This window comes from Podarcis melisellensis (assembly GCF_964234715.1).
Source record: "Podarcis melisellensis genome assembly, chromosome: 6".
NCBI classification, from domain to species: domain Eukaryota; kingdom Metazoa; phylum Chordata; class Lepidosauria; order Squamata; family Lacertidae; genus Podarcis; species Podarcis melisellensis.
In genome coordinates, this window is record NC_138538.1 from 55,525,172 (window position 1) to 55,537,226 (window position 12,055).

The window sequence follows — 12,055 nt, forward strand, 5'->3', positions numbered from 1 at the left end:
TGTAGAGATTGTATCAGTCTTGTATAAAAGGCCAGAAAGATTACTGTACTAGTCTGGAGTTTTTTAGTCTGAAAAGAGACTATTAGCCTTAGAGCCCTTTGCAAAACGAAAAGCGTGAACTGCAAATCTCAAATCAGGCATTTGATAGGCGAGATCACTAATAAACTGTTTAGGAGATTCCCTTGGGGGGGAAAAGAGGGAGAGAGAGAGAGAGAAGATGTGGATCGCTTTTACACGGAAATAGGAAAAACTGTTGCAATTTCTTTTTGCAGCAGGCGACGCTTCTTTCCGGCTGTGCTTTGCGATGGTGGAGGACGTCAGTGCCGGGCTTGTGTGCAGTATGTTAGACCCTGAGGGCAGTGTAGAGCACAAAGCGGATCCCTCCTTCCCCAAAGTTTTTCTTCTCCCCTTAGCCATGCTGATCGTCATAGGAGCGTTGCTCTTCTTAGCATTTTCCGCCACCGAACAGAAAGAGGACAGTTTTTACTCCTATAAAGTGGTGAACATCAGGGGCAAGCTAGTTTCCCTGGACAAATATAGAGGCTCGGTAAGTTTGCAAGGAGAGCTGCCTCTGTTGCTGCTGCTGTCCCAGCTAACCAGCGAGTCTCATCGGCATGCCTGCATGACGGACGGTGTGGGGGGAGATAATGCATCTTTTAACTGGCCTGACCAGTTTGGGAACGGTCTCGTTTGGGGCGCGTTGCCTGCGGATTGGCGCCCACGGCTCTGCTATAATCTCTATTAAAGCACTAGAAAGAAGTTTGCTGCATTCAGGTCCCTTTTCTGCTTGTTCTTGCATGAGATGTTCCTTCCCCCCACAGTATTCCGCGTATACGTGGCAGGCAGGCAAGACGCCTTTCATTCACTCGGAATCGCAGCGCCCACGTTATTTTCTGGCTATGCCACTTGTTGAAGCACCATCATCAGGATCCGTGCGGGTTTCCCTCCTCTCTTTTAAAAATAGTTACAGATTGTCATTGCAATATGTCGCTGCCTTCTTAAGAAAATTTTGTTTAACAGGGTGGGAGAAAAACCGGTGGGAGGGAGAGGCCCAGTGCTACAGAGGAATTCAACAGGAAACATCTAATTTGACATTTTATAACCCTGTCAAACTACCGCTGCTCTTTTAAATTTTAACATTGGTGTTATGTGATGCGGAGGATTACTTGAAGAAGAGGCACTTAATTTATCTGTTACAGATATTAAAGATGCTATATATGTTCTTTTTCTAAAGGTCTGAACTAGGTTCTACTAAGAATAAACCCGCTGAAATTAATGACGCTAAGTTAGTCATGCCCATTAATTTAGGTGGGGCTACTCTGAGTATGATACACGTTAGATTCAACCCTTAAATTCATATTCTTGAAATGTGCTGCTTAACATAAGCAGTAATGTATATTTGCAGATTATTATTTTTTTAAAAAAACTGCAATGGAAGCTGAAAAGCCTATCTTTTTCTGCAATACTTAACTTAAAAAAACCCCCAGTTCTAACACTCTCTAAGACAGCAGGCTGTAGTTCAGCCTTTGTCAACTTGGTGCCCTCCAGATGGTTTGAACAACTCTTATCAACCACAGTCAGGCTCTGTTGGCTAGGGATGATGGGAATTGTGGTCCAAAACATCTGAAGAGCACTAGACTAGATTAGCTAAATCATTTCCTCCAGACTTCCCTCTTTCCCACCTCTGTCTATGCTGAAACAGTTTAGGTGGTCAGAACATTTGGCCATCAATGTTCTGACAACTTGAACTATTGTATTTAGGTATAATTCTTCCCTTTTCTGGGTATAAACAACTGGTACTACATACAAATTAATTGCTTTAGGTTCATCCTCACATAGCTATTGCTCCCTATTTTCTTCACCCATACACCCTTGGACATTTCTGAAAGAGCAACGTGTGAGGTGCTTACAGTGGACACTAGATGGCAAACTTGATTCACAGTAATTAGGATATTCTAAGTATATCAGCAGATAATTGCTTTTGCTCTTACCTGCTGTCAGAAGCTAGAAAAGGTCCATTACATCCTGAATTTAGGGTGCTTCCAGACGGATTTAATCTTGCATATTGGTTGCTGAGGTATCACAAATTGATTGTTGGTGACAGGTTTTTTTTTAATTACCCGATTTTCCTCTAAATGGGTAATTTTCAATTAAATGGACAAACTAATTCTGGAAATTATGGATACTGCAAAGAATGATCCCACTGGAAACTCCCTCTAACTCCTAGGGCTCTGAGAATCTGAGCTCTAAGGGACAGAATCAATCCACCTCCCAGAGAAAAACTTGGGATTTCCCTTTCTGCCCTGGATGTATATACAATACATTGTTCAGCATAACAAATAAAGACACTGCTAATTTGAACTGGAAAGGTATCCTCTAGGGACAGAGTGCTTTGCATAGGACATTGCGTTTCTGCAAAACTCACTCCCACACTTGCATTCAGACACTGCCCACAATGTGTTCAGAAACTATATATCCCTTATCCACCCCCCAACCCAAGGAAGCAAATACACAAGAGAGCTTGTTATAGAAAAACTATTGAAAATACCTGGCAGGGTTTTTTTAATGCAGTGTTGACAAAGTCAGTCCTGTTTGTGGCTCAAGAGTGTTTATGCGTTCATACTGCCCTTACGAGCATGTCCAGACAAAACATTCTCATGCTCCTAGTCCAGCATTGTAGTCGGCCGTACCCAGCTCCTAGAAAGCTATGATATATTGTGGCCATCTGGACACAGACTTCACTGACAAGCCTAGAGCCAGTGTGGTGTAGTGGTTTGAGTGTTGGACTAGGCCCTTGGGAGACCAGGGTTCAAATCCCCACTCACCCATGAAGCTCACAGGGCCAATCACAGAGTTTTATGAGGATAAAACATAGAAGAAGAAAACCATGTAGTACACTACCTTGAGCTCCTTGGACAGGCACAGGCAAACTCCGACCCCCCAAATGTTTGGGACTACAATTCCCATCATTCCTGACCACTGGTCCTGTCAGCTGGGGTGATGGGAATTGTAGTCCCAAACATCTGGAAGGCTAGAGTTTGCCTATGCCTGTCCTTGGAGGAAAGTTGGGATGTAAATGCCAATAGCAACAACTATAGGCTTCATATTGGCAGGCCATTCCTAACTAACTCTGTGATGGATGTGGAACCTGTAGCCCTATGGATGTCCCCTCCCATCATCTCCAGCCATTGACTCTATTGATTAGGCTTATGGGAATTGGAGTCCAACATGTGCAGGGCCACAGATTCCCTCCCTCTGCCCTTTGTGAAGAGATGCTCCCAGTCTGGGGATAGCAAAGCTAGGCTGAAAAGCTCTGGAATTTTTAATGAGTTTTAAAAGAGAACAAAGAGGTCTGATATCGTGCAGATAAATAAATTGCATCACACTGAGAGTAAAAAGCAGTTATTGCAAAGAAGTCATGGGTCACAACAAGGGCGGCACCGGGGGGGGGGAACCAGGGGGGCAATGAAGGAGCAAAGTATCTTAAGTGGATCTCTCCAAGAACCTGATATCTGCATACATGGGACTCTCAGGAAGTTTTCAATTCAGCTCTTGTTCAGATCTAGATTTGCTTAGCTTCAGAGATAAAACTACATCTCATTGTAAATACTACATTTATCAATGTCACATTGGTCGCCTGAACGAGAAAATGAGTGTGTGTGAGAGAGACACACACACACACACAGAGAATGTTACTTGCACACATGTGCGCACATGCATACACACGAGTCCTGCAACAAGATTTCGCACTGCTGAGTATTCCAGTCCAATGCATGAATCTTCATCCAATTTTCTATTCTCCCATTCCAATAGTCAGCCATCATTCCATGTCCACTGAGAATACTTTTTGGTCTATTTTAGTTTTTTCTCTCCCCCCTTAAATATATTTTATACTTCGGAAAAATATGGCAGTTCCCAAGTCTGCTAATGCCTTCCTCTTCAGAACATTGAAAATAGAGGGAAATCTGTGTCATGATGACCTGCACTTCAAAATGTGCAACTACATTACTGCTAATTAACTCATACATTTGTGCCAAGGCCGCCTTAAGTGGGCCTGCTTGGGACTTCATGGCCTCCATAACAACCATGAAACTGTCTCTATTTGTCATTGACCTGATGCATAGAGCAGGGCATGTCTTCAATATACCTCTTGCCCCAGGAGATGAAAGAGATAGGTCTGGAAAAGGAGGGCTGGAGAAATTCCGTTGTCCTTCTCAGACCATTTCCTGGTGAGGTTTGGTCCCAGGGCAGGAGTATTCTCCTACAAGGGTAGGGACCCATTAGAATGGTCTGCCCCCAGAGATGTATGGAATCCATGGAATTTCTGAATGCTCTATGGGGAATTTTCTGCAGATAGGGCTGGGGTTCTAGTTGTTGCTGTAGTCTAACAATATGTATCAGGCAGTCAACAAAATCATTACAGTGGTACCTCAGGTTACATACGCTACAGGTTACATACGCTTCACGTTACAGACTCCGCTAATCCAGAAATAGTGCTTCAGGTTAAGAACTTTGCTTCAGGATGAGACCAGAAATCATGCTCCGGTGGTGTGGCAGCAGCAGGAGGCCCCATTAGCTAAAGTGATACCTCAGGTTAAGAACAGTTTCAGGTTAAGTACGGACCTCCGGAACGAATTAAGTACTTAACCCGAGGTACCACTGTACTGAGTGACCTCTCTGGGGTTGTAGTAGATGGCTCAGTGAAGATGTTGACCCAGTGTGCAGTTGCTGTGGAAAAGGCAAACTCTCTGCTGGGGATTGTTAGGAAAGAAATTAAAAATAAACTGCTGGTGTAGTAATGCTGTTCTATAAATTTATGGTGCAACAGCGTTTGGAATACTGTGTTCAGTTCTGGCCACCTCACCTTAAAAAGGATATTGTAGAGTTTGAAAAGGTTCAGAAAAGGACAAGCAAAATGACCAAGGGAATAGAGTGAGCCCCCTGTGAAGAAAGCTTGCAGCATTTTGGAGTTTTTAGTTTAAAAAAAGGAAAGCAAGAAATGGCATGACAGATATTTATAAAATTATTCACAATGTGGAGAACGTGGATCAACAAAGGTTTATCTCCCTCTCTCATAACACTAGAATTCGTGGACATCAAATGAAGTGGAATGTTGTAGGACAAACAAACAAAAAAGCACTTCTTTATGCAGCACATAATCAGACTATGAAATTCGTTCCTACAAGAGGTAGCCATAGCCACCAACTCTGATGGCTTTAAAAGAGGATTAAAGAAATTCATGGAGGCCAAGGCCAGGTTATGTGAAGCACCTACCTGTTCACTGAGATCTGCAGAGGCTCTCCTGCTGAAATCAATATTGCAGCAATCTGAGAGGGCCTTATCTGTTGTGGCACCCAGCTTATGGAATCACCTCCCCTCTGAAGCAAAGCAAGCATCAACAGGGATGAGTCTTCAATGCCTGCTGAAGGTTCATTTGTTTACCTGGGCATTATCTGGCCATTAATGCCAAGTCTGTAGCTGGGTCTGGCTTACTGTGGGCATTGTTGCAAATGTTGGTTGCTGTATTTTAATGTTTGAATTTTAGTGAGAATGTATTTATAGTACTATGAATTGCCCTGGGTTTTTAAAAATGCAGGGATCTATATCTATAATCTGTCTAGCTATCTATCTAATAAGTGAATTAAATAATATGTCTCCTCATTGTTATTTTCCCTTTAGGTGGCCTTAGTTGTCAATGTTGCAAGTGAGTGTGGCTATACAGACAGCCACTACAAAGCCCTTCAACAGCTGCAGAGAGAACTTGGCTCATATCATTTTAACGTGCTGGCATTCCCTTGTAATCAATTTGGACTTCAAGAACCAGGCAGCAACAAAGAAATTGAGAGTTTTGCCAGGAAAACATACGGAGTCACCTTTCCCATGTTCAGCAAGATAGCAGTCAAGGGCACCGGGGCAAATCCAGCCTTCAAATATTTAATTGGTGAGTACAGCAGGCGTTCTAAAGCAGCTGACATTGAATCTGCTTTGCCCCCAAAGTCGTAGATGATTTATGATAGCTAGCGGTGCCATTTCAGATGGGGGGGGGGGGAGCGGCAGGGAGGTTGGCAATATTCAACAAGGTGTAAGGGCTAGTTTTTCAATTCAGTCAAGGTTAAATGGTGAAAAGGCAATCTCTTTCTAGAGCATCTGTTGTGATTATGTTCTATCTTCTTCTTTTCTATCTCCCAGGAACTCAATAGGAATGACAGGAATTCAGTTGAGGTTTAATTGCCTTGTCCTTCAAATCAAAGTAGTACAAAAACATTCAAATCACAGACATGTGTTCCTGAAAAAGTGTAGATGGCCTCCTCTGCAGGTTCCACTTAAACTTTTCCAGATATTGTTTGTGCAGTCTTTTGAATGTAAGCAACAGTTGGAGCTTATGCCTCCTGGACTATGTCCGGATGAACAACTGTTTATTGAACATTTATCCTGATTTATTTACAGGGAGGTTAGACAACAGTGCACCCCACACTTTCCCCATCACTTTCCTTACTGCAAAAAAGTCCAATCATTTGGGGAAGTGGATTTATTGCACAGGACTTCCCAATCAACTATAACTGAGCAACCTGAATTGGTTGGTATGTAACTGAATCTCACCCAAGAATAGCGACAGTCTGAAAGTGCCCCTACAAAAATGAGAGTTATAAGATGAGGAAACTCATCCTGCCTCTAGCCTTCTACCAGAAGCAGAATGACTGAAAGGAGCTCTTGTAAGAATTGCTAAGTGATCTCTTCAGCTCAACAAAAAGCAGGATGAGAGAAACCCAGAGATTCCCTAGAAGAAGGCTGATAGTTTGTACCCAGAGAAAGGGTTTGCATGCTCCAGCTCCTGATTATTCGCAGAAGCTGTCAATGAAAATAAAGTTTGGGGCATTAAGGATAAAAATACTAAACCTCAGCACTGTGTCCCACAACGTTTTCTCTGGGGGAAAGCAGCAATACAAGAGGAAGGGTGGATAAGCCCTTATAGCAGATCAACACCATACATTTAATACATATCCATGATTTCCCTCAAATAATCCTGGGAACTACTGTTTGTTGAAGATGTTGGATCATGTGCTTTGGAAGCCATGTGATTTAAATCACATGCTCACAGGGACAAGACAGTTTGATCATATTACACTGATCTTGTCTCAAGTTCACTGGCTGCCAATTAGTTTCCAGGGCTAATTCAAAGTGCTGGTTTTGACCTAGAAAGCCTTAAATGGCTCACAACCACAATACCTTAAGGACCGCCTCTCGCCGTATAAACCTACCTGGACCCTGAAATCATATTCTGGGGCCCTTCTTCATGTGCCTCCTGCATGAGAAGTCCAGAGGGTGGCAACACAAGAATGGGCCTTTTTTGCAGCAGCTCCCCATTTGTGGAATGCTCTCTCTAGGGAGGTTCAGCTGGCACCTTGATTATATACCATCATCTGCCAGGCGAAGACATTCCTCTTTAACCATGCCTTTGGCTGATTGACACGATGCCCTTTTAAATGTGTTTGTGGAAGAGGGGATTATTGATTTGTTTTTGTTCTTATTTTTATGTATGTATTTTGTGCTTTTTACATATATAGTAATTTTATGTTGTGAACTGCTCTGTGACCTACGGGTATAGAGCAGTATACATAATAATAATAAGAAAGTAGATTGGATGTTCTTTAAACGTGTGGTGTGCCCATAGTTTTTCCTAAGATTTTGCTTAGCCTACATTTTTGTTTTGCTTAACTTCTGCATTGATTTTGACAATCAAATCCATCATTCGTATCTTTTTTCTTTATAACTGAATAATAATCAAATTATATGTCACTTCCCCTTCCTATGTAGATTCCACTGGTGAGGAGCCAACCTGGAATTTCTGGAAATACCTTGTAGATCCAAATGGGAAAACGGTCAAGGCTTGGGACTCTACTGTCACTATTGAGGAAATAAAACCTCACATCACTGAACTTGTGAGGAATATCATCCTGAAGAAAAAAGATGAACTGTGATTACACCCACACCCACACCCACACACCCCACTAATTCTTTAACCTCTGATTATCATTTGGACCATTATTTTCACTTTTTTCATTCCTAAAAGAAAATGTAATTTTAAAAAATTGTCAATATGAATTCCATCAACATGAGTTAGCTCCATCCTCCAAGTACAATACTGTATTTTATTTTATTTTTTGGTCTTGCATTCAATCCATTATTCAAGCCAGAAGGAACTGGTTCTCTTCTCAGGGGAAACACACCAAAGGTCTGGGGTTTATTTCCCATTTCAAGTCACTTATTGATTGTGGTGAGGTGAAGAACCAATTAGGATCTCTCTGTAGGCAAATAACCTCAGCACTCTAGGATTTCCTAGAGAAATATTACTAATAGTTACTCTATCATGAACTTGTTCATCAAGGGCATTTATGAAATGCAACCCAGAACAGGTATAATAGATCTTAACCTGCATGTGGTTTTAAGATGCAGTTTTTATGCTGGGAAACAAGAGCACATTGACACTATCTGTATCTGCACTCACACCAGTCACATTCATTTATCCCTGAGAATGCATACACTAGGATGGATCTAAGAATCCTGTGACTGTAGTTCTATTCAATGAAAATGAGATTTTTCCTGCCAATTATTATTATTATTATTATTATTTTAAAAACCTGTTTGAGAGGATTGTCGGAACCGCTCGAACAGAATGGAAGAGAGTATTGGGGGGCTATAGTTGGAGGACAAGAATCCTGTTAGCAGGAGCCCCTATTGGACCAAAGTCCCTTTTGTGAATGGAAGGAAACATTTGGACCCATTAATCCCAAACTGTTGCATTCCTGTGTTCTGTCTGTTGTCATTCAGCATTTTGCATGTGCTGATTTATTGTGATTTAAAAAAAAAATAATAATAAGCAACTTCCTTTCAATTGCTGCAAAGTCCTCTTAGGTGTGAACTGAAATGTAGCATTGTTAGAGCAGAGGTGTGGTTGGTGGTGTTCTTGATGGCATGTGTTTTTGGTTTCCTACCTTTCTGGCCCTCTCAAGTTCCAGAGGCATCTACCCTTAAAAAAATCATTACTGAAACTGACAAAAGATTTCAATCATCTTTGCAGCTTGCCTTGAGAAGCCTGGTGAAACAGAAACTTTGCAGATGTTGGGAAAAGCTTTCTCAGCTGTGCACATCTACATCTGAGAACGACTTAAGGCTTTCACCCCACTTACACAGGGAGGCTTAGAAAGGGTTGTGAGTTTCACCAAGTTTCTACAGATTCAGCATGGGATGGGTAGGTGCCACTGAAAGAGCTGCCTTCCCCTTCACATAGAACAGGTAACCAACCTGGTGGCATCTGAATGTTGAGGCCTACAGTTTGCCTCATTCCTTACCATTAGTCATGCTAGCTGTGACTGAGGGGAATTGAAGTTCACAACATCTGGAGGCCTCCAAGTTGGCTTCCCATGGGATAGAAACTAGGTAATGCTCAAACAGTGAATTAGAGCTCACATAGGGCTTTAAAAATATTTTTGTTGTTGTCTGGAAGCATCCATAGATTTCCTTCAGTTGTAATCCGTGTTGTTGGAATTAAGTGACTTGACTCAGAAAAGGAAGTACATATGTCAGTTTATAACCACTGGTGAAAGGAATGGAGAATTTTTGTTGACTGAACCAGAATAAAAGGAGATTCCTACATCATTTTAACAGATGTTTGCGAACTTCCATACATTACACACAGTTTGCTTGAATGTGATCCATTAGAATCTTAAAAGAATCAAGCACCTTGAAGAGAGAGACCAAGTTTTTTCATAATAGCTTGGCTCATAATAACTTGTTGCCTAGTAACAGAGTTGAAAGTGACCATTATTCATTGATCCTGCTGATTAATACTTTGGACACTCCTCCCTTACACCCTCCACAAAATATTATAGAGGGTACCCAAATTGGTGAAAGACAAATTTGCAACCTGCCTACTGTCTTCTATAACTGAATTACTTGTCAGGAACCCTTTGTCAGTGGACAAATTTTACAATTTTACCCTTTTGAATAAGCCCCCCCTCTCAAAATATATACAATAGGTTCTCACCAAGCGGGATGATCCTCCTGCAACACCCTAGTCTGTCAACCTGTAGGGGGCATTTCTGAGCTCTGTTTCCCAGGAGCCCATCTCTAGGAAGGGAGCCTTTAGACCTGTGTTCCCAAAGCCCCAAACACCAAATCTTACACAATGATCAGTAGAAAACGGCAATGTAGCTCAGGTGTGTTGTCACGGCATATGTTACTTACAGCCCACAGTTAAAACCACTCAAATGTATCACCTGTGATATATAGAAGAAGAAGAGTTTGGATTTGATATCCCGCTTTATCACTACCCGAAGGAGTCTCAAAGCGGCTAACAATCTTCTTTCCCTTCCTCCTCCACAACAAACACTCTGTGAGGTGAGTGAGGCTGAGAGACTTCAAAGAAGTGTGACTAGCCCAAGCAGCTGCATGTGGAGGAGCGGGGAAGCGTACCTGGTTCACCAGATTACAAGTCTACCGCTCTTAACCACTACACCACACAGGCTCTCACCTCATAGCCTAATCTGGATGATGATACATCCCTCACACAGACTCTGAGTGGCTGACCTGACTTGCTTACAGACAGCTCCCCCAACTTAAAAAGAGCTGCTCACAGGCAACCAGTGGCACCCTAGCCTGTCTTCAGCCCCACCCCACCATCTCTTTTTTTTGGGGGGGGGTTCAGCAGTGGCTTTCAGTGAGATCTTATGGAGCTCTCACAAGAGTTCTATGAGATATCTCATAGAAATATCTCACCGGAAGCCACCACAGCTTCTCTGGCAGCAGCAGGGCTGGATGTCCATGGGAGTACTGGCTCATGGGATTCTGCCGCCTGAGGCAGCTACTTCAGTCCACTTCATGCCAGCAACTACAGGCTATGTAACAGAGAGACAGACACAAGGACCGTGTGGCAGACCCAGCTGCTAACTCACCATGCCAACTCTTACAGGACCTAATGGCGTCACAACACCAGGGCTTCATTAACCTTCTCACCTTCAAATACAATAGATTTTTATTTATAAGGTATTCCTAATGTCCAATACCAAGATGAAGGTCAACCAGGTCTGTGTGTTGAGCACGCTGCGTTATGGGAGTGAGTTGTGGGCAACTTACAACCTCACCGCCTTCAACATCTGCTGCATCAGGAGGGTTTGGAGTATCACATGGCAGGACAGAATTCCAAACAAAGATGTGCTCTCCCAAGCCTATATTTTCAGTATGTTTGTACTCCTATCTCAACGATGTCTACACTGGCTGTACATTCTGTTCACAGAACAGAAGATGGCAGGATCCCCAAGGAAGCTATAAAGATGACTGCAAACATGACATGAAGGCTGGCAACATCAACCCTGACATGCTGGAATCCCTTGCAGACAACCACAGAGCCTGGAGACAGGCAGAGGAGAAATGACTACTGGGAGAAGCACAGAGAGAAAAAACCCCCAGGGTGCATCTGCAGCAGCAAAACTGGATGCCTTCATCTGCCCCAGCTGCAACAAAAAACAGTTCTCTCCAGCATTGGCCTCTACAGCCACAGCAGGCGCTGCAAACTTCCAACAGCTTAACCTCACCTGCAAAGGCGTACTCCTCCAGTCTCCCAAGACAGACGGAAGCCAACAAAAACAACCACCCTCTCACAAAACATCAAGGCAGTGTTCAACAATGTAAAAATCTTCAAATGCAGTACAAAACAATCACTAAAATGGCATTTTAATTTCAATGAAACTTTTAAGCTCCATAGGACTATTGGCATAAAAGGTCTTCAAGAAATGCAAATTAAAAGTGAGGATACCTGCTGAATCTGTGCTGGAAGTGTGTTCCACAGCATGGGTCCAGTGACACTAAATACTCTACTTCAGCAATGCTTATTTAGAAGTACATCACTGCAAACAATGCACAAAGTAAGCAAGCTGAAACAGTTTCATTTCTCCCCTACTGTTTTTCTTATGTTTTTGCCTGGTACTCATCATGAAGTAGGCAAAAGGGCACGAGAGAGCTATTGAGTTGGTGTAAATTTGAATATAGATAGCAATAA

The 12,055-nt window shown here is 42.6% G+C and overlaps 1 protein-coding gene across 1 annotated transcript; it reads left to right on the plus strand.

Moving 5' to 3' along the window:
• Nucleotides 1-279: 279 nt before the first annotated feature.
• On the plus strand, nt 280-9,663 carry GPX7 (glutathione peroxidase 7). Its single transcript, XM_081914702.1, has 3 exons — nt 280-547; nt 5,680-5,941; nt 7,816-9,663. Exons 1-3 carry the CDS (start codon nt 305-307, stop codon nt 7,977-7,979), a joined length of 669 nt encoding a protein of 222 aa, XP_081770828.1. The 5' UTR covers nt 280-304; the 3' UTR covers nt 7,980-9,663.
• Nucleotides 9,664-12,055: the final 2,392 nt, after the last annotated feature.

Bases quoted from the DNA above. Each gene is read 5' to 3' on its own strand.
- GPX7 (XM_081914702.1), top strand. From the start codon at position 305: ATGGTGGAGGACGTCAGTGCCGGGCTTGTGTGCAGTATGTTAGACCCT. The intron at 548-5,679 runs GTAAGTTTGCAA...TTTTCCCTTTAG, and splicing joins TGGACAAATATAGAGGCTCG to GTGGCCTTAGTTGTCAATGT. The intron at 5,942-7,815 runs GTGAGTACAGCA...CTTCCTATGTAG, and splicing joins AGCCTTCAAATATTTAATTG to ATTCCACTGGTGAGGAGCCA.